The 22,431-nt window shown below is 43.1% G+C and overlaps 1 protein-coding gene across 3 annotated transcripts in view; it reads left to right on the top strand.

Moving 5' to 3' along the window:
• Positions 1-22,431, top strand: part of GPAT3 (glycerol-3-phosphate acyltransferase 3) — a 60,734-nt gene that overhangs the window by 27,126 nt on the left and 11,177 nt on the right. For all 3 annotated transcript variants that reach the window (XM_047799048.1, XM_047799047.1, XM_047799046.1), the window contains 4 exons: positions 8,498-8,768; positions 17,730-17,804; positions 18,467-18,556; positions 21,358-21,451. In XM_047799048.1, the coding sequence (XP_047655004.1) occupies positions 8,498-8,768; positions 17,730-17,804; positions 18,467-18,556; positions 21,358-21,451 (530 nt within the window). The remainder of the gene's footprint in view (positions 1-8,497; positions 8,769-17,729; positions 17,805-18,466; positions 18,557-21,357; positions 21,452-22,431) is intronic.

Below are 22,431 nucleotides of genomic sequence, written 5' to 3'. Positions count from 1 at the left end.
CACAGTTTGAAAAAAAAAAAAAAAAGAAGTGACTCTGGCTTTTTTCTGGGATGGATGATCCAGTCTGAGTCAGTTAGTGACAAGCGCATATCCAGATTCATGATAGATGGAGGCTCTCCCTTCCAAGGTAGGAGAGGTCCTAGAGCCCCTGCTGCTCAGGGCTTCTCTTTAACAAGGAAGAAACGGGGCTGCTGTGGAGTTGATGGGGAAGATCTTACATATTCGAGGTTTGTCACCGAGGAGGTGGTGAACAGTGGCATGGAATTGGAGGATTAGGATATGAAGGAATATTTGGAATATTAGAACATGAGGGAGTATTTGGTTTTGGAGTTGCAGACTTGGTTTCGAATCCTGGTTTCCTTTTTCTCCCTGTGGCCCCAGGCAAGTTACCCAATCCCTCTGAGCCTTACTTTCCTCGTCTAAAAATGGGGATAATAAGAGTTCCCTGGCTGCTGTGGCGTGGGTTCAATCCCTGGCCAGGAACTTCTGCAGGCCCCAGGCAAGGCCAAAAAAACTGGGAATAAATTGGACGATACCTCATAGGATCATGAGGATTACATATGTGAGTGTACGTGTCGAGGTTTAGCGCAGTCACGTCAAGAAGCATTTAATAAATGTCAGTTGTCTTTTCGTTTAGAAAGGAAAACTTAGAAAATATTCATGGAAGGATACGTATGATTGGCGAGGCCCCTAACTGGGATTATAACTAGAAGTTGTGGGAACTCTTAATTGGAACAGTTTTCTGATTAAAGAAAAGTGAGACGTTCTCTCGTGGCTCAGCAGATTCAGGATCTGTCATTGTCACTGCCGTGGCTCTGATTACTGCTGTGGCAGTTTGATCCCTGGCCCTGGAACTTCTGCATGGTCTAGGCTAGGTCAGAAAAACTGAGGCATAATTAACATTCATTAAATTACGCAAATATCAACTGTTCCACAAGGTGAATTTTTACGTATTTATAGACCAGTGTGACTGCACCCAGATTCAGTGACAGAACGTACTCATGATCTCAGAGTCCTCTCGCCCTACTTGGTAGACGTCACTCGTCCCTCGGTCTCCATGGTGACCTCTTTTGATTTCTGTCCTTATCAATTAGTTTTTCTTTTCCTTTTTTGAGATGCATGTAAATGGAATCATACAGTATGGGCTCTTTTGTGTCTGTTTTTTTCACCCAGCATAATGTTTATGAGATTTCTCCATGTTGTTGCATGAATCAGTGGATTTTTTAAATCGCTGTGGAGTATTTCTTCATACAAATACGTAATAATTTGCTTACCCGTCATCACGTTGATTGACATTTGGGTTATTTTCGGTGTTTAGCCCTTTGGAATGAAGCTGCCATAACCCTTGCTGTGAATCTGTTTACTCATTTCTCGTGGGCGAACACCGTGAAGTAGACTTGCCAGGTCATAGGCTAAGCTGGTGTCTGGAACTGCTGGAAACTGCTTAGTGCCCTTCGAGAGCGGGGTCAAGCTCAGAGCTAAGTCTCAGTGCCTTCCAGTTGCTCCATAGCCTCTTCAGGGTTTGGTATTTTGGGCCCTTTTAGTTACAGCCATTGTGGTGGGTAAGTGGTAAGTACATCTCTCTCTCTCTCTCTTTTTTTTGGCTGTGCCCTCGGCATATGGAACCCAAGCCTCAGCAGTGAAATGCCAGATCCTTAACTGCTAGGCCACCAGGAAGCTCCTCATTTTTTTTTTTTTTCTTTTTAGGAGGTTCCCAGGCTATGGGTCTAATTGGAGCTACAGCTGCCGGCCTATACCACAGCCATAGCAATGCGGGATCTGAGCCGCATCTGCGACCTACACCACAGCTCATGGCAATGCCTCATCCTTAAGCCACTGAGTGAGGCCAGGGATCAAACCTACATCCTCATGGATGCTAGTTGGATTCATTAACCACTGAGCCACAATGGGAACTCCCATATCATCACCTTAATGAATGTCCTTTTATGGGAATATTTTAAAACTAATCTAGATTAGGTCCTTTTACTTCCAATTACTTTGGTATGCATCTCAAAATCTTGACTTTTTTTTTTTTTTTTTTGCCACACCCCATGGCATCTAGAAGTTCCTGGGCTTGGGATCGAACCTGGGCCACCCACACCTGAGCTGCTTAAGTGACAATGCTGGATCTTTAACCCACTGCGCCACAAGGGAACGCCTCAAAAACCTAACTTTTTAAAAACATAATCCTGCTACCATTATAACGTTTAACTAAGATAATAGCAATAAACTGTGGTTTTAAAAAGGACTTAGAAAGGAAAGCAGTGGTAATCAGGAACACAAAAGATCCCCCGTGAAGTAAGCACAGTCAAACCACCTAATTTACGTGTGGAAATTGTAACTTGACTAATGGCCCAGCAAATTTTTTGCATAAGATACAGTTAAAGCGTAGCCTTGTGGCATTACAGCTGAACTATTTTGAAAAAAGATGGCAAAAAGTGGACTGGAAACCTGTGCAGTTGGGTGACTGTGTCATTGATGCCCTGATTATTGTCTTAGTATCTGCGATGATTAACGAATTGGAGGAGAAAGGGGACAGAGCCCGGTGGTCTGTTTCAGGGAGCTCTCCTTGGCCCTGGCTTCTTAGAATTGTAGAAGGACCTTGTACTACGTCTAAGCGATTGAACGTGTGTCTTCTCTCTCTGGAGCTTGGTACTGAGTATTTCTGCTCTTTCATCTTAGCATCTCTCACCCACCCTGCTCCCCAGCCCCAACCCCAAACAATCTTTACACCTATTTCACCTTGGCCTATCAGGCCAGCCGCATTTATGGATTAGGAAGGATATCGGGACTTAGGAGGGAATAGCATAGGCTTGGCTTGCTTGCTTGCTTGCGTTTTTCTTTTTAAGGCTACACTCCCAACATAAAGAAGTTCCCAGGCTAGGGGTGGAATCAGAGCTGCAGCTGCCAGCCTACCCCACAGCCACAGCAACTCTGGATCCTAGGCACTTCCACAACCCACACCGCCACTCACGGTAACTCGGAATCCTTAACCCACTGAGCGAGGCCAGGTATCGAACACACATCTTCATGGATCCTAGTTGGATTCCTTTCTGTCATGCCACAAAGGGAATTCCCAGAAAATACTATTTTATTTAATTTATTTATTTATTTATTTATTTATTTATTTATTTATTTATTTTGTCTTTTTGCTATTTCTTGGGATGCTCCCGTGGCATATGGAGGTTCCTAGGCTAGGGGTCGAATGGGAGCTGTAGCCGCCAGTCTACACCAGAGCCACAGCAACGCTGGATCCGAGCTGCGTCTGCAACCTACACCACAGCTCACGGCAATGCCGGATCGTTAACCAGATCGAACCTGCAATCTCATGGTTCCTAGTCGGATTCGTTAACCACTGCGCCATGACGGGAACTCCAGAAAATACTATTTTAAAAGACACAGAGTTCCAATTTATTTAGGCAAGAACCATCAGTAGCTGCTAATACCGCTAGGCAAATGTTTGAAGATCAGGATATTTCTGTAGTCTCCGTGTATCTCCCTTTATGGAGTTCCCGTGGGGCTCAGCGGGTTACGTATCCGGTGTTGTCACTGCAGTGTCTTGAGTTTGATCCCTCTCCTGGGAAGTTCGCGTGCTGTGGGCACAGCCATAAGTAAATAAATAAATAAAATTTGTAAACAGGATCTCCCCTTTATAGACACTTTTCAGTAATAATGATCTATTATTATTAAAATCAAAAAGAAAAAGAATACATTCCCAGCGGAGAAGACTTGTCAGCAGACTGCCTCGAGCCAGGGGCTCCAGTGAGCATCAGCGGTCATGAGACCAGCTGAGCGCGGTGCCTCCTGAGGCCCCATGGGAGGGCAAGAGCACCGCTTCCACGGGGTTCCCACCCACAGCACTGCCTGCGTCCAATCATGAAGAGGCATCAGATCAACCCAGACTGAGAGACCTACAAAATAAATTGCTGGTACTCTTAAGAAATGCCAGGGTCTTGAAACACAAAAAAAGGCCAAGGAACCTTTTCATACAATTGGAGACTAAAGAGTTGACACTTGGAGCTCCCTTTGTGGCTCAGTGGGTTAAGGATCTGGTATTGCTGCAGCTGTGATGGCGGTTGGAACTGTGGCTCGGATTTGATCCCTGGCCTGGGAACTTCCATATGCCAAAGGTGAGGCTGAAAAAGAAAAAAAGAAACAGATGGCAGATAAGTGTAATGTGTAATTCTGGGTTGACGCCTGGACCCAAAAAAATCTAGGATACTATTAGGACCATTGTCAGAATTTAAATAAAGTCTGTAGATTAGATACTGGTATTGCAGTAGTGGCCACTTTCCTGATTTTGATAATTGAACTGTGGTTAAATGAGTGAAGTTCTGTGTCCCAAGAAAAATCTATGCTGAAATATTTGGGGACAAAGAGCATGAAGTCTGAAATTTATTCTCAAGTATTTCCAAAAAAAGTACTATTTTATACAACAGTAAAGCAAATGTGACAAAATGTTGGCAATTCGTTGATCTGGGTAAAGTGAACTATTGTTGCAACTTTTCTGTATATTTGAAATTATTTAACAAAAATCTTCCTGAGTTATTCCTGGGAGTGGAATTGCTAGGTCTGGGGCTGCGAATATCTTTAAATTTACTAGACAGTGCCAAATTGTTTTCTAGTGTGGTTCTAACGCTTGATATTGTTCAATTAAAGAAATTTTTTTTGTGGCTGCTCCTGCAGCATGCAGAAGTTCCTAGGCCAGGTATCGAACCCACATCACAGCAGTGATCCGAACTGCTGCAGTGATAATACTGGATCCTTAACCTGCTGAGCCACAAGGGAACTCCTTAATTATATTTTTTTAAATCAGTCTTCACAGGTATGAAATAGTATATCATGTGGTTTCAGTTTGCATTTCTCTGATTATAGTGAAACTAAACATCTTCTTAAATGCTTATTTGTGGAGTTCCCATTGTGATGAATTGGAAACAATCCCACTAGTGTCCATGAGGATGCTGGTTCCATCCCTGACCTTGATCAGTGGGTCAGGGATCTGGCATTGCCATGAGCTGTGGTGTGGGTCGCAGGCTCAGTTTGGATCCTGTGTTCCTGTGGCTGTGGTGTAGGCCAGCAGCTGTAGCACCGATTTGACTCTTAGCCTGGGAACTTCATATGTCACAAATGTGGCCCTAAACAAAGCAAAAAAAAAAAAAAGTTTTTTTGCTGTTACTGTTGTGGCACAGGTTTGCTCCCTGGCCTGGGAACTTCCGCATGCTGTGGGTGCAGCCAAAAAGAAAAAAAAAAAGGTCAGTCGTTAAGGCTTACTCTTTTTTTTTTGTCTTTTTGTCTTTTTAGGGCTGCACCAGTGGCATATGGAGGTTTCCAGGCTGGGGTCTAATCGGAGCTGTAGCCGCCGGCCTACACCACAGCCACAGTAACTCGGGATCTGAGCTGTGTCTGCGACCTACACCACAGCTCTTGGCAACGCTGGATCCTTAACCCACTGAGTAAGGCCAGGGATCGAACCCACAATCCCATGGTTCCTAGTAGAATTCGTTAACCACTGAGCCATGACAGGCGCTCCAAGGCTTACTCTTTTTATGAATTACTTGCCGTATACTTAGTGATCTTTTTTTTTTTTTTTAACTGAGGCCTTTGACTTTTTATTAATTTTTTTTGTACATCTGAATATATTGTGGAAATTAATCCTTTGTCAGCTAGATGCATTGCGGTTACCCACATGCTTTCAAAAGAGGCTTAAGGAAAATATAAATTTGTGTTATATTTCAGTTACACAGAATGAAGTAGGTCGGGGGCAGAGAAAACATTGCACATCAAGTGTGTGGGGGCAAAGGAGCTGGTTTCTGTTTACACATCTCTTCTCTCCTGGGCTCCTGGCTCAGTTGAATCATCTGTGGCAACTTGAACTTGTGTTCTTACCTCTGGTCCCCCTGAAAGAGGTTGTTTTTAGAAGGGCTAGCTCCAGTGTGTTGCATTCAGAGGTTTCCTGAATAACTGTTCATCCCTCTTCTTCTATGCTTAAAAAAAAAAAAATCTGTGCAAGTTGCTAAATAATGAAACTCTTGTATTGCTAAATACAGTGCTTGGATTGAGTAACCTGCTCTGAGTGGCACAGCAATACCTACAGAGCCAGAGGGTAATTCAGTAGCAACACTACTTGCTTTATCATCTAATACTGATTAAACCCTTTTCAGAGATGAAAAAAGGTTAATAAACCACTTGGACTGCACTACTGAAAAGCATAATCTAATGATCATTCAAGAAACTTATTACTTTATTGCTCTCATTCATAAAGTGATTAGGTATTAGCTTTGCAAGTGGGCAAAAACAAAGAAAACCTTCTGAAAAACCCAAAAGTAAAATCAGGCAACTTTAGGCTTTGGGGAGTTCCCTTTGTGGCTCAGTGGGTTAAGAACCCAATATAATGTCCATGAGGATGCGGGTTAGATCCCTGGCCTTGCTCAACAGGTTAAGGATCCAGCATTGTTGCAATCTTCGGCAAAGGTCAAAGATGAGGCTTCCTGTGGCTGTGGTGTAGGTCGGCAGCTGCAGCCCCCGTTTGATCCATAGCCTGGAGTCTCTATGTGCTGCAGATGTGGTTGTAAAAAAAAAAGTGAAAGAAAGAAAAGGAAGGGAGGGAGGGAGGAAGAAAGAAAGAGAGAGAGGGAGGGAGGGAGGGAGGGAGAGTGGGAGGGAGGGAGAGAGGAAGGAAGGAAGAAAGGAGGAAAGAAGAAACTTTTAGCCTTTATAAGGCTACTAACACTTGCCCACGCCCCACCCCACCCCCATTTTACAAAGGACGACACCACGTTAGGTGACTTACTGGTTACCCACAGTCATAGAACTAGCTGGTGGTTGTCCTAAAGGAACTTGACTTTGGACTCCAGATCCTGTTTATTTTCCAGTGCAGTATGCTACTGTTCCTTCAAAAAGTGGGTACATTGCAGCTCCTTCTCCGGATGCACATCCAGATTCTGCAGAGGATAGATAACATAGTTCTCGCACTTTCCTCTCTGATTTCCTAGTAAACTGGACAGTGAGAAAATCAAAGTGGATCCTCTCTCACGGAATTCAACCTCTTAAGTCTTGTCTTTTCTAATGTAGGAAGTAAATTCCTTTGTGATATGCCCCAGGGGGACACATGGATAGCCATCTCACTGTGTATATGGCTACTTTCTATTCTCGAAGATTGCCTCATGTGTGGCTTTTATCTAGTGGTTAGAACTGGGTGGCAGTAGTCATTTTTCAATTTACAAAACTTATGCTACTTTTAAAAAATCTTTGAATTATTTTCTTTATGGAAAGTACAATAACAGTTTGAAGGGGAAAATCTAATCCTGCTGCCCAGGAATAACCACTTAATGTTTCTGTCTTGACATTTTTACTACTAGATCCTGATTTTTTTTCACTTAAAATTATAGAGTTTATCAATGGATGTGCTATATATCTCATTGTCTAGGTCAATTATAATGGAAAATGCTGCAGTGAACACTCTTGCCTACATATCTGATTATTTTCTTAAGAGAGATTCCCAGAATTAGAATTACCAAATCATCAGCAAAACTATATTTAGTCTTTTCATGCCAAACAGATTTTGACAAAGTTGCTGCTAGTTCCGCACTGATAAAAATAGAGCATAAGAACACCTGTATCGTTTCTGACTTTGAACTTTATCATTAAACAAACACGTTGCTGATTTCATCATGTAAATAGGCCAGTCTTTGTCTAAGTCACATTTCTTTGATTAGTAAAAAGACTTTGATATATTTATTAGCTATTTATGATGTTTCTATGATTCATTCATGAACTTTGCCTGCATATTTGCTGGAGCCTTTTTTTTTCTTTTTAAATAATTTTTATGTATTAAAAATATCAACCTTTTGCCATTTTTCTTGCGCTTCTTGGTTTTAGAGTTTTCCTGTGGGGAAAACATAAGTCTTTGTTTCTATATGAGGTTCCTAAACCTGGGGAGAGGTTATTTCTGTAAGTTCTTTTGCTAACAGTGTGTAGAGAAAAAAATGCAAACAAAAGCCAGAGGGTTGCTGAGAGCCAGATTCCTCTGTAATGAACTGAAATCATTGGGTAGAAGCCATTTCATGCAGACCCAATGATTTTATCTCTTTTCCCACTGCTTGTCTTTTATTTCTGAAATTTGTTTCATGTTACCCATTAAACGTATTTTTTTTTTTTGGTCTTTTTAGGGCCACACCCTGCAGCATATGGAGGTTCCCAGGCTAGGGGTCCAATCAGAGCTGTAGCCACCAGCCTACACCACAGCCACAGCAATGTGGGGCCTGAGCCGAGTCTTTGACCTGCACCACAGCTCGTGGATCCTTAACCCACTGAGCGAGGCCAGGCATCGAATCCAGGTCCTCATGGATCCTAGTCGGGTTTGTTAACCGCTGAGGCACAACGAGAACTCCCCAATAGATGTGTTTGCTTGTCTTCTGCACAGTTGAGATATAGCCTCGTTGATCAGTTGTTCTTCCGTCCTATGGCGTTTTCTCATGTCCTGATGCTTTCTTTTAAGGTATTATCCAAAGAGATGAGTCACCCATGGAAAAAGGGCTGTCTGGTCTTCGAGGAAGGGACTTTGAGCTGTCTGACGTGTTTTATTTCTCCAAGAAGGGATTGGAAGCCATCGTGGAAGACGAAGTGACCCAGAGGTTCTCCTCAGAGGAGCTGGTGTCATGGAACCTCCTCACGAGGACCAACGTCAACTTCCACTATGTCAGCCTGCGGCTCACCGCCGTGTGGGTGCTGGGCGTCCTGCTGCGCTACTGTGTCCTCCTGCCTCTCAGGTGCGGCTCCTGCCCGTAACGTGACGGTATCACTGGGTCGGCTTTTTAAACTTTTTAAAATTTTTTAGCCTTTTAGGGCCGTACCCACGGCATATGGAGGTTCCCAGGCCAATCGGAGCTGCCTATACCGCAGCTCACAGCAACACCAGATCCTTAACCCACGGAGCTAGGCCAGGGATCAAACCTGCAACCTCATGGCTCCTAGTCGGATTCATTTCCACTGCGCCACGACGGGAACTCCTAAATTTTTTTTAAAAATTGAAGTGTAGTTGATTGACAACATTGTGTTCATTCCAGGTATACAGCAAAGTGAGCAGCTTTTAAAAAAAAATCATGTATGTAGTGACCACATGAGAGTATTAATAGCACTGATGTCACCCCTTTCCACCTAGCAAACACCACTAAACGTGACCTCCACAAAAAAGATATTCAGTATTGGGTTAAGGCTCATTGGGTTAAGAACTGACATTTTCTCCATGAGAATGCGGGTTTGATTCCCAGCCTTGCTCCGTGGGTTAAGGATCCAGCCTTGCCTCAAGCTGTGACATAGGATTTGGTGTTGCTGTGGTCATGGCGTGGGCTGGCAGCTGCAGCTCCCGTTTGACCCCTAGCAGGGCAACTTTCCTATGGTGTAGGTGTGGCCCTAAAAAGAAAACAACAACAAATTATTAAATATCTATTCTTTCACGTTTTCCCCAAGTGCACATGTTTATTCAGAATTCAGTACCTATCGGTCTTGATCCCTGTTGCGTTTGTAGTCATGGGAAATTTACGAATGGGTAGAAAAGAGAAATTAGAAAGAAGAGCGTTTCATCCAAACTGTGACTGGACTGCTACTCTCTGTTGGCTGCTCAGGAGGAGAAAACATGGGCGAGAGCGCTTCAGAAGAGTGGATTTGTTCCACGCAATTCCATCATGATCACTCCCTTTGCATAGAAAAGGAACCCCTTTTGGTTCTAAATTTGCGTGCCTCCTGATGAGGACATAGCCTCAAAGCCTGGTCTCCTGGAACCTCAGCATGAAACGTGAGTGAAAGAGGTGACCCCAGGCAGCGAGGTGAAGTGGTTAAGGTCTGTGTGCCAATCACAATGTTACTGATAACAGTCTTGCTTCATTTCCTTGGACGTGGCTTTGGTGTCCTCTCAATAAAGCTTTCCAGAGAGGTGTTACTAGCCCGCTAAAATTAGCACATGAGTTGAAATCTCTGTACCATCCCTAGGGTGGCTTATCCTTGCCTCATTCAGATTTATTACAGGGGAGAGATTACTTAAGTGTAGGCAAAGGCGCATTTCTAAGGAGCACTGTCTGTTTTCTTGTGCTCATATTGCCAGTGTATAGATACTGGGGCGTAGTAGGTCTTCGGGGAGTTATTTCAGCTGTGATAACGAAGTGAAATTCAGATACACTTTTGCTTCGTCGTTAAGCCAGTATTCCCAAAGTGGGGTTCATGCGCTCTGGGGATGCACAAGATTATCTATCTGCTGGTGGGTAAGAAGGAAATATTTCAGCTTTTTTTTTTTTTGCCTTTTAGGACCATACCCATGGCATATGGAGGTTCCCAGTCTAGGGGTCCAATCGGAGCTGTAGCCGCCGGCCTATGTCAGAGCCACAGCAACACCAGATCCCAGACCCAACTGTGCGGCCTGTACCACAGCTCACAGCAACGCCAGATCCTTAACCCACTGAGCAAGGCCAAGGGTGGAACCCACATCCTCATGGTTCCTAGTCGGATTTGTTTCCGCTGCTCCACTACAGGAACTCCTCAGCTTTTATTCCTTAGACACTTCTAGTCTCTTAGTGCTTCCATTGATTTTGTTTTTATTCTTATTAAGAAATGAAACTTGAGTACCGTTGAGTATATAGACGAGCTCTTACACCCTCACTTGGTTCATGGGTCAGGGCTGTATCCAAGGCAACCTGTGGAAAGACTGAGGACTTCATAGCCCAGACTACTTGAGATGCCCTCATGTGTTGGTTAGCTTTCACTTGCTAGGTGCCCAGCAAGTGATGATATGATTCTATTATCTAGTTTAAATTAATGCTTACAGGAGTTCCCATCGTGGTTAACGAATCTGACTAGGAACCATGAGGTTTTGGGTTCAAACTCTGGCCTTGCTCAGTGCGTTAAGGATCCGGTGTTGCTATGAGCTGTGGTGTAGGTCGAAGACGCAGCTTGGATTCCAAATTGCTGTGACTGGCATTGCTGTGGCTGTGGTGTAGGCTTGAGGCTACAGCTCCAATTAGACCCCTAGCCTTGGAATCTACGTATGCTGTGGGAGCGGCCCTAGAAAAGGCAAAAAGACAAAAATAAATAAAAATCAAAATAAAAAAATAAATTAATGCTTACAAAATAGATACTGATATAAAAGATTCTTGCAAAGAAACCATGGATTTAGGATAATCCAGTAATGTCAGCACCCCAAAACAAGAAGAAAATGGCAGAATTGAGGCTCCTACTCTTAGTACAGACTTTTTATTTGAAAGAATTGCTTTGTAAATGCTTTTTATTTTTTATTTTTCTGTCTTTTTGCCATTTCTAGGGCTGCTCCTGGGGCACATGGAGGTTCCCAGGCTGGGGGTCTAATCGGAGCTGTAGCCTCAAGCCTACAGCACAGCCACAGCAATGTGGGATCCAAGCTGCATCTGCGACCCACACCACAGCTCACGGCAACGCCGGATCCTTAACCCACTGAGCAAGGCCAGGGTTTGAACCCTCAATTTTGTGGTTCCTAGTTGGATTTTTTAACCACTGAGCCATGAAGGGAACTCCTGTAAATGCTTTTTAAAAGAAGCACCTGATATAAAGGGAATATTTAAAGAAGAGATTGTGCTAAAATTGGTTGTATTGATGGTTCTATGCCTCTGTGAATATCCCAGAAATCGTAAAATTGCACACTTTAAGTGGATGAATTGTATTTCAGTAAGGCTCTTAAGCAAAATAGATTGTAGTAGAAAACTTGTGTCATTTATGAGAACTCTTCTGTTGGCTCACTGAAACTGGAAAACGGAATTTTCTGGCCTGTTAATTTAGGAAATAAAACATTTTCGTAGTTTTGAACCTAATTATTAAACATGTTAAACTGTATAACCTGAAAGTTCCTAAATGGCCTAATGGTTAAGGATCTAGTGTTGTCACTTCTGTGGCTCTTGTTTGATCCCTGGCCTAGGAACTCCCACATGCTGTGGGTATGACCAAAAATGAATAAATAAAATAAAACATATAACCTCTTCTGATTTAATGTATAGGGACAAGTGCTTCTCAATAGAGCAAGATGACATTATTTTATTTATTTATTATTTTTTTGTCTTTTGTCTTTTTTAGGGCTGTACCCGCGGCATATGGAGGTTCCCAGGCTGGGGTCTAATTGGAGTTACAGCTGCCAGCCTACACCACAGCCACAGGAACCTGGGATCCGAGGCGTGTCTGTGACCTACATCACAGCCCATGGCAATACCAGATCTTTAACCCACTGAGCTAGGCCAGGGGTCAAAACCACAACCTAATGGTTCCTAGTCGGATTCATTTCCACTGCACGACAACAGAAACTCCAATATGACATTATTTTAAAACTCTTGCATAATTGTTTTTTTATTACTCAATGAATTTATTATATTTATAGTTGTACAATGATCATCACAATCCAATTTTATAGGATTTCCATCCCACAACCCCAACGCATCTCCCCACCCCCCCGAACTGTCTCCTTTGGCAACCATAAGTTTTTCAAAGTCTGTGAGTCAGTATCTATCTGTTCTGCAAAGAAGTTCATTGTATCCTTTTTTCAGATTCCACATGTCAGTGAAAGCATTTGATGTTGGTGTCTCATTGTCTGACTGACTTCACTTAGCATGATGATTTCTAGGTCCATCCGTGTTGCTAAAAGTGCTGGTATTTCGTTCCTTTTAATGACTGAATAATATTCCATTGTGTATATGTACCACATCTTCTTGATCCACTCTTCTGTCAATGGACATTTAGGTGGTTTCCCTGTCTTGACTATTGAAAATAGTGCTGCAATGAACATCAGAATACATGTGTCTTTTCGAGTCATGGTTTTCTCTGGATAGATGCCCAGGAGTAGGATTGCTGGATCAAATGGGAGTTCTATTTTTCATTTTCTGAGGCATCTCCATACTGTTTTCCACAGTAGCTGCACCCATTTACAATCCCACCAACAGTGTACTAGGGTTCCTTTTTCTGCACACCCTCTCCAGCACTTATTGTTTGTAGACTTTTGGATGATGGCCATTCTGGCTGGTGTAAGGTGGTACCTCAGAGTGGTTTTGATTTGCATGTCTCTAATAATGAGTGACGTTGGACATCTTTTCATGTGTTTTTTGGCCATTTGTATGTCTTTGGAGAATTGTCTGTTTAGATCTTCTACCCATTTTTTGATGGGGTTGTTTGTTTTTTTGGTATGGAACTGCAGAAGGTATTTATAAATTTTGGAGATTAATCCCTTGTCAGTGGATTCACTTGCAAAGATTTTCTCCCATTCTTTGGGTTGTCTTTTCGTTTTGTTTAGGGTTTCCTTTGCTGTGCAGAAACTCTTAAGTTTGATTAGGTCCCATTTGTTTATTCTTGTTTTTACTGTCATTACTGTAAAAGGTGGATCTGAGAAGATGTTGCTGTCGTTTATGTCAGAGTATTTGGCCTGTGTTTTCCTCTAAGAGTTTTGTAGTGTCTGGTCTTATATCTAGGTCTTTAATCCATTTTGAGTTTATTTTTGTGTATGGTGTTAGGGAGTGTTCTAATTTCATTCTTTTCCATGTGGCTGTCCAGTTTTCCCAGCACCACCTATTGAACAGGCTGTCTTTTCTCCATTGTACGGTCTTGCCTCCTTTGTCATAGATGAGTTGGCTGTGGGTGCGTGGGTTTAATTCTGGGCATTCTATCCTGTTCAAATGATCTATATGTCTGTCTTTGTGCCAGTACCATACGGTTTTGATGATTGTTGCTTTGTAGTATAGTCTGAAGTCAGGGAGCCTTATTCCTCCAGCTCCATTTTTCTTTTTCAGGATGTCGTTGGCTATTCTGGGTCTTTTGTACTTCCAAACAAACTTTAAAATATTTTGTTCGAGTTCTGTGAAAAATGTCCTTGGTAATTTGATAGGGATTGCATTGAATCTGTAGATTGCCTTGGGTAGTATAGTCATTTTGATAATATTGACTCTTCCAATCCAAGAGCATGTATGTCTTTCCTTCTATTTGTGTCATCTTTGATTTCTTTCATCAGTGTCTTACAGTTTTCAGAGTACAGATCTTTTGTCTCTTTAGGTAGGTTTACTCCTAGGTATTTTATTCTTTTGGATGCGATGGTAAATGAGATTGCTTCCCTAATTTCTCTTTCTGATCTTTCATTGTTAGTATATAGAAATGCTGCCGATTTCTGTGTATTAATTTTGTATCCTGCAACTTTGCCGAATTCATGGATCAGCTCTAACAGTTTTCTGGTAGAGTCTTTAGGGTTCTCTAGATATAGTATCATGTCATCTGCAAATAGTGATAGTTTTAGTTCTCCATTTCCAATTTGATTCCTTTTATTTCTTTTACTTCTCTGATTGCTGTGGCTAGGACTTCCAAAACTATGCTGACTAGTAGTGGCGAGAGCGGACATCCTTGTCTTGTTCCTGATCTCAACGGGAATTATTTCAGCTTTTCACCATTGAGAATGGCGAACGCTGTGGGTTTCTCACATGTGGCCCTTATTATGTTGAGGTAGGTTCCCTCTATGCCCATTTTCTGAAAGGTTTTTTTTTTATCAGAAATGGGTGTTGGATTTTGTCAAAGGCTTTTTCTGAGTCTATTGAGAGGATCGTATGGTTTTTATTCTTCAATTTGTGAATGTGGTGTGTCACACTGATTGATTTGCGGATATTGAGGAACCCTTGCATCCCTGGGATAAATCCCGCTTGATCGTGATGTACAATCCTTTTAATGTATTGTTGGATGCGGTTTGCTAGTATTTTGTTGAGGATTTTTGCATCTGTGTTCATCAGTGAAATTGGTCTGTAGTTTTCTTTTTTTGTGGTATCTTTGTCTTGTTTTGGTGTCAGGGTGATGGTGGCCTCATAGAATGAGTTTGGGAGTGTCCCTTCCTCTGCAATTTTTTGGAATAGTTTCAGAAGGATAGGTGTTAGTTCTTCTCTAAATGTTTGATAGAATTCACCTGTGAAGCCATCTGGTCCTGGCCTTTTTTTTTTTGGAAGTTTTTTAATCACAGTTGCAATTTCAGTACTTGTGATTGGTCTGTTCATCTTTTCTATTTCATCTTGATTTAGTCTTGGCAGATTGTACTTTTCTAAGAATTTGTCCATTTCTTCTAGGTTTTCCATTTTTTTGATGTATAGTTGCATATAGTAGTCTGTTATGATCCTTTGTATTTCTGGGATGTCTGTTGTTACTTCTCCTTTTTCATTTCTAATTTTATTGATTTGAGTCCTCTCATTCTATGAGGCCACCATCACCCTGATACCAAATCCAAACTTTGGCATAATTGTTGAATGAGATTACATTGTCATTTAGTTGTTGCTGATATGGAAATATGACATCTAAGGCCTGTAATCGGACCAGAATCGGACCTTCAAATTTCTGTGTCAAAAGATGTTAAACTGAGACTTTAGCAACATTTAATACCTTAGGGTATTTATACGGAAGCCCAATTTATTTGGAATAAATTAAAATCTCAGCTTTTTTTTTGAGCGATTTTACTTACATTTCTAAAAGTGACTTTTCTTTTTGAAGTGATTTGTATGGACATTAAAAACACTTTTCAAAAATGAGACAGTGTCTGCGGAGATTAGGCGTATTGTCCGTCACCATGTTTACTAATTTCTGAGCTATCTAGAACCACGCAGGGACACCACAGTTAAATTTTTGTGGAAGGATTCCTACATGGCAGTTTAATTTGGTGTTCTTACTACAAAAGAGCCTTTAAGTGAAACTTTCTTGCCATTTGCTATAAACTTTAAATTTCTTTGAGAAAAATTTGAATTCCATCTGTTTACCTTGTTATTAAAAAAACCCAGGAAAACAGGAGTTCCCTTTGTGGCATAGTGGGTTAAGGATCCAGCGTTGTTACTGCTGTGGCTCAGATCACTGCTGTAGTGTGGGTTCAGTCCCTGGGCCTGGAACTTCTACGTACATCAGGCATGGGGAAAAAAAAACAACAGAAAAATAAATTGTTTTGAGACCTTTGTGAGATATTTTCTTTTGGGAGTTCCTGTTGTGGCTCAGGGAGTTAAGTATCCATGAGGACGCAGATTCCATCTCTGGCTTGCTCAGTGGGTTAAGGATCTGGCGTTGCAGGAAGCTAAGTCACAGATGCGGCTCCGATCTGGTGTTGCTGTGGCTGTGGTGTAGGCCTGTAGCTGCAGCTCCATTTTGATCCCTAGCCTGCAAACTTACGTATGCCTTGGGTGCAGCCCTAAAAAAAAGACCAAAAAGAAAAATCATAAGAAAGATATTTTTCTTGGAGATCCCATGGTGGCACAGTGGTTAATGAATCCGACTAGGAACCATGAGGTTGCGGGTTTGATCCCTGGCCTTGCTCAGTGGGTTAAGGATCCGGTGTTGCCATGAGCTGTGGTGTAGGCTGCAGACACGGCTCGGATCATGCATTGCTGTGGCTCTGGCATAGGCCGGCAGCTATAGCTCTGATTCGACCCCTAGCCTGGGAACCTCCATTTGCCAAGGGATCGGCCCTGGAAAAGGCGAAAAGGCAAATAAACCAAAAAAAAAAAAAAAAAGATATTTTTCTTTTACAGTCATACCATACCATGCCAAAACATCCTGAGCAAAATAAGCTAACTACTTTCAGCCTGAAATGACTCCTTTATACAACATAAAACTCTTTTCTTATACAAGAAGTTAATATATGTGTATTTAAATTTTTTAAAAATGGCGTCATATTTTATACATTATCTTGGAACTTACTCTGATTTTTTTTCCCTTCTCAAAATATACCAAGAGCAAATCTTCTATGTCAGAATCTATAGCTTTGCCAGTTCTTTTAATGGCTTCATCATATCCCACAGCATGGATGCTGTTGAATCAGGCTCCACTGCTTGCTGCTTACAAATATCAGTACTCACAAGGGGTAGAAAAGAAGGCTACCGTTCATCACAATGCCGGCCATCTGGGGAGATGTGGGCTCAGCATCCCCAAAGAGCCACCCCTGGAGATTCTGTTCGGCCATGACAGGTTTAAAGGGAACCGGAAGTAACCTCAGTTAATCATTGTCCCCCGCTGTGTGCAGGCTTGTCGTCTCCTGGTGACTCCCTCTAGACCTTACCTTGTTCACACGGTTTGGTCTACACAGTTTGTTCAGGAGGTTGCTGAAGGGGAAGCTGGGGAGGAGAGCTGCTCACCTGTTAGTTACGGATTCTTCGTTTCCACTGCTTTGATCTACAGAAAGAACTGACAGGTTAGGCAAGGTGCTTCGTGACTGAAAGACCCGAGAGCTGTGTTTGGTGGAGATGAGTAGAGCACGGTGGTGCCTGGGTAGAGGTTAGTTACAGTGTGCCTTTGCCCATATGACAGGGAAAGGGCTTCCTGCTGAGGGCAGTTTCCGGCAAAGAGCTGCTTCTGGGAATGCGCCGCCTTCCCTCGGCTCTTCAACTACAGATTTTTTAAATTTTTTTTTATTTTGTTTTATTTTATTTTTTATTTTTTTGCTTTTTAGGGCCTCACCCGCAGCATATGGAGGTTCCCAGGCTAGGGGTCCAGTTGGAGCTACAGCTGCCAGCCTACACCACAGCCACAGCCATGCCAGATCCGAGCTGCATCTGTGACCTACACCACAGCTCACAGCAACGCTGGATCCTTAACTCACTGAGCGAGGCCAGGGATCGACCCCACATCCTCATGGATACTAGTTGGATTCGTTAACCACTGAGCCATCATGGGAACTCCAGCTGTTCAGCTATAACTTTTTCATTACCTTTGCTTTTCTTTTCCAGGGTTACCTTGGCTTTCATTGGGATCAGTTTATTGGTTATCGGAACCACCCTGGTTGGACAGTTGCCGGACAGCAGGTGAAGTGTTTCCTTCTTCACTTTATTAGAATTGTCCCTTTTCTTAGCTGTGTCCACAAAGAAAACACTTATTTGATCTGTTTGTACTACATCTGTGGCCTCAGCACACACATTAAAATGCTGCTGAGGAGTTTCCTGGTGGCCTAGTAGGTTGAGGATCTGGTGTTGTCACTGCTGTGGCTCGTATTGCTGCTGTGGCGCAGGTTCAATCCCTGGCCCGGGAACTTTCACATACCGCAGGCCAGAAAAGAAAAAGCGAAGTGTTGGTCACTTCCTCTTCGTAGTTGTACTTGGTTTCCCATCGTATGTTCATGTCAATTGAAAGAAGTTGCTTTTCCAAGGGGAAATGTCCCTTGGACTGAGAAATGACGGGTGGACTGAGGGGCTCGAGAAAAGCAAGAAGATCTTAGAGTCTGATCAAGCTTGTAAGGGCGAGACGAGCTTGTCTTTATCAGGAATTTATCATGATAGTCTGTCAGGTAGGGTGGGAGCTATTTTCCATTAGGTGTTGTCCTAAATGAATGCCTCAGCGAGACTAAGAAGTGAGCTGCGCTCGTTGTTGAGAAAACAGCGCACTGCTGTGAAGGGGCACGTTGCAGCCTTTATTGTGTTGTCCTTGGGAGCCCAGAACTGCACAATGAAAGGTCTTCTCTCTTCTTCAGCCTCAAAAGCCGGCTGAGTGCGCTGGTCCACCTGACTTGCTGCCGCATCTGTGTCCGGGCCCTCTCTGGTACCATTCGTTATCACAACAAGTGAGTGTCTGCTGGCTTCCTGCGGGCCCTTCCCTGGGTGACTCGGGTGATTGACAGTAGTGGGTGGGAAGAGGCAGGTGAGGTGAGAGGACGGCAGTGTGTCCTTCCTACCACTTAGAGTGGCCTGGGCGGAGCGGTGCGCACACACGCTTCTCCAAAGCAGTCCGCCTGCAGGAATGCCCACTGTGGCTCAGTGGGTTAAGAACCTGACATAGTATCTGTGAGGACACAGGCTTGATCCGTGGCCTTGCTCAGTGGGTTAAGGATCCCACATTGCCGCAAGCTGTGGTATAGGTCGCAGATGCGGCTCAGATCCCACATTGCTATGGCTGTGGTGTAGGCTGGCAGCTGCAGCTCCGATTTGACCCCTAGCCTGAGAACTTCCATATGCCGCAGGTGTGGCCCTAAAAAGAAGAAGAAAAGCAACCCACGTGCAGAAGGGACACAATAATGAACATGTAATGACCCTATTAATTGGGCCTTTATGGTGTGCAGGCCAGGCCTTTGCTTCTCATCCCTGTGAGAAGGTGCCTTTATCCTGGTTTCCAGGTGAAAAGGTGGAAGCTCTGGGATGGGTTGTTGAGGGTCATGGGGCAGAAAATGGCAGAGTCGGGTTTTGAACTGATTTGATAAAATGTATGTATTTATTTATTTGTTGTGTTTTGTTTTTTAGGCAAGAGATACATTTATTAAGATAGGATGCTTGTGAGAGATGCAGGCGAGCAGGCAAGGAGGCTCTGCTAAGATTTTTTTTAAATGGTGAAAGTTGACAGGCCTGTAGAATGGTGGGAGGAGGCCTGGACCTGGAGTCCCAGCTCTGCCACTTCTGAAATCCCATAACTGAGTCTTAACAACCCAGCATTCTGCTTGCCTCATCCCTAATCAGAGAGGATAAAGGTAGCTCAGTGAAGTTATTAGTTCAGTGAAAATTACTTTTCTCTGAATTCCATTTTATTTTTTTATATTTAAAATCATTATTTTAAAAGTTCTAGGACAAATGTCTCACCTATGCTATAGCCACAGCTACGCCAGATCGGAGCCATGTCTGTGACCTACACCACAGCTCACAGCAATGCCAGATCCTTAACCCACTGAGCAAGGCCAGGGATCGAACCTGCGTCCCCATGGATACTAGTCAGATTCGTTTCCCCTTAGCCATGGTGGGAACTCCTGGATATTTTTTAGAAGTTACTTTCCACGGAGGGTTATGACAACATGCTGGCTCTATTCCTCAGGTTGTACAGTTCATCCTTGAGCCTGTCTTACACCCAGTGTTTGGGCTATGAGTTTTGGGGTGAGGAGGAGAATAAAGTGGCTTGGTAAAAAGTGTGATCAGGGAGGAGGTTCTCGTTGTGGGTTAAGGATCTGGTGTTGCTGCAGCTGTGGTGTAGGTTGAAGCCATGGCTTGGATTCGGTCCCTGGCCCGGGATCTTCCCTATGTCGGAGCGTGGCCATTTAAAAAAAATTGTGATCACTACAGAAAAACTGCTTTAATCACCCAGACAGGAGTGCACAACTTATTATAGAGTTGCTTCTAATTTTAAGGAAAACATGCTGAAGTTGTTGTGTATCTGGTCCCCTTTCTTCTCTGTACAGGTTTAAATAAAACTCCTGTGTCTCATTCGTGTCCAATACGCTGTGAACTTTTAGACAGAGGTGGGGCAAACTATGGGCCTGTAGGCCAAATGTGGCCCACCATCTAGTTTTTGTAAATAAAGTTTTATTGGAACACAGCCATGGTTATTCACTTATGTATTAGCTGTGGCTGCCTTTGTGCCAAAACAGCAGAGTCCAGGAGTTTTGATAGGGATTGGCTGGCTTGCAAAGCCTGAAGTATTTACTCTTCGGCCTGTGATAGGAAGAGTTTACCAACCTCTGCTTTAGGGGAAAGGAGGGAGGAAGCTGTAGTAAATTTACTCTGTAAAGTTCACTCTGAAAGTGATGCTTATGAAGACTGAAATAACACGAACATACTTATGATAAAATAAATAAACCTTATGGAAGTTCCTGCTGTGGTGCGGTGTGTTAAAAATCCGACTATAGCAGCTCAGGTTGTTTCGGAGGTGTGGGTTCAGTCCCTGGCCCAGCCCAGCAGGTTAAAGGATCTGGCATTTATGCAGCTGTGGCTTGGGTCCCAGCAGTGGGTTAGACTCAATACCTAGCCTGAGAACTTCCATGGGTGTGGCCATTTAAGAAAAAAAGGTAAAACTTACATATCACGTTTATTCAAGTTGTAGAATCTTTATAACTCAGCCTAATATTTTAAGATTATCTTTTCATCCTAAAAGACAATATGAGGGAGTTCCTGTTATGGCTCAGTGGGTAAAGAAACTGACTCATATCCATGAGGATTTGGGTTTGATCCTTGGCCTCACTCAGTGGGTTAAGGATCCGGCTTTGCTGCATGCTGAGGCACAAGTCACGAATGTGGCTCTGATCTGGGGTTGCTGTGGCTGTGGTGTAGGCCTGTAGCTACAGCTCCGTTTCAGTCTCTAGCCTGGGAACTTGCATATGCTTCCGGTAAGGTCCTAAAAAGACACACACAAAAATAGCAGATAATGTGATTATTATAGAAAAATAATATAAATGTATGTAAAGGGGAAATCAGGGGCCCCTTCTGTACTCTTACCCCACTCCAATAATACTGCCTAGAGACCTTTTTAAGGTTGGCCTGGATACTTTGAAACTTTATTTTTTTGTGTGCACTTTTAAAAACAAAATAGCATGAATTTCTACATGCTGTTCTATAAAATAGTGGCCGTTTTTCAAGGTTTAGTATTAACCATCATTTGTAATTGCAGGCAGTACAGACCCCAGAAGGGAGGCATCTGTGTTGCCAATCATACCTCCCCAATAGACGTTTTGATCTTGACAACGGATGGATGCTACGCTATGGTAAGGACAGCTCATTGATACATCAAGTTAGTTGCAATGCTTTGTGGATTGTTCAAACTTTTAGTTTGTTTTGCCACAGCCTAGAAAGTTAGTTTTATATTAGAAAGTGACTGGGTTAGGGGTTCCCGTTGCAGCTCCGTGAAAGCCAATCTGACTAGTGTTCATGAGGATGCAGGTTTGATCCCGGGCCTCGTTCAGTGGGTTAAGGATCCCTCGTTGCTATGGCTGTGGTGTAGGCCGGCAGCTGCAGCTCTGATTCAGCCCCTAGCCTGGGAACTTCCGTATGCCACAGGTGGGGCCCTATAAAGCAAATAAATAAATAAATAGATACATGAAAAGAAAGTGACTGGATTAAACCACTGTAGCTGTATAAGTTAGGTAATATATTTACATGAGGAATATTTAGTGCAAGAAAAAGAAAGAAAATTGTCATGATGTTTACGGAGTTAAGAAATTAACTTAGTGAAATGCAGACCTATTTGACCTTAGTAGGGCTTTATAAAGTTGATGCCATCTTGTTTCTAAAATCCCTGCCATGGAGTTCCTGTCGTGGCGCAGTGGTTAAGGAATCTGACTAGGAACCATGAGGTTGCAGGTTCGATCCCTGGTCTTGCTCAGTGGGTTAAGGATCCGGTGTTGCTGTGAGCTGTGGTGTATGTCGCAGATGCGGCTCAGATCCCGAGTTGCTGTGGCCGTGGTATAGGCCTGCGGCTACAGCTCTGCTTCGACCCCTAGCCTGGGAACCTCCATATGCCGCGGGAGCGGCCCTAGAAAAGGCAAAAGTAAATAAATAAATAAAATAAAATCCCTGCCATGTTTAATAACACTTTGAGACGTTCAAGTCTTCCTGCTTTGAGCTGTACAAATCCCTCATCAGCCAATTAGTTTTGTCTTCCTTCAGGGAGTTGTATGCAGTTAAAAAAACAAAACCTGGCTCTTTAATGACCATCAAGCAGAAAAGGCAAATATTTATGCCACAT

The sequence above is a fragment of the Phacochoerus africanus genome, chromosome 10 (assembly GCF_016906955.1).
Source record: "Phacochoerus africanus isolate WHEZ1 chromosome 10, ROS_Pafr_v1, whole genome shotgun sequence".
Taxonomy (NCBI): Eukaryota; Metazoa; Chordata; class Mammalia; order Artiodactyla; family Suidae; genus Phacochoerus; species Phacochoerus africanus.
This window is presented reverse-complemented; position numbering and strand designations above follow the sequence as displayed.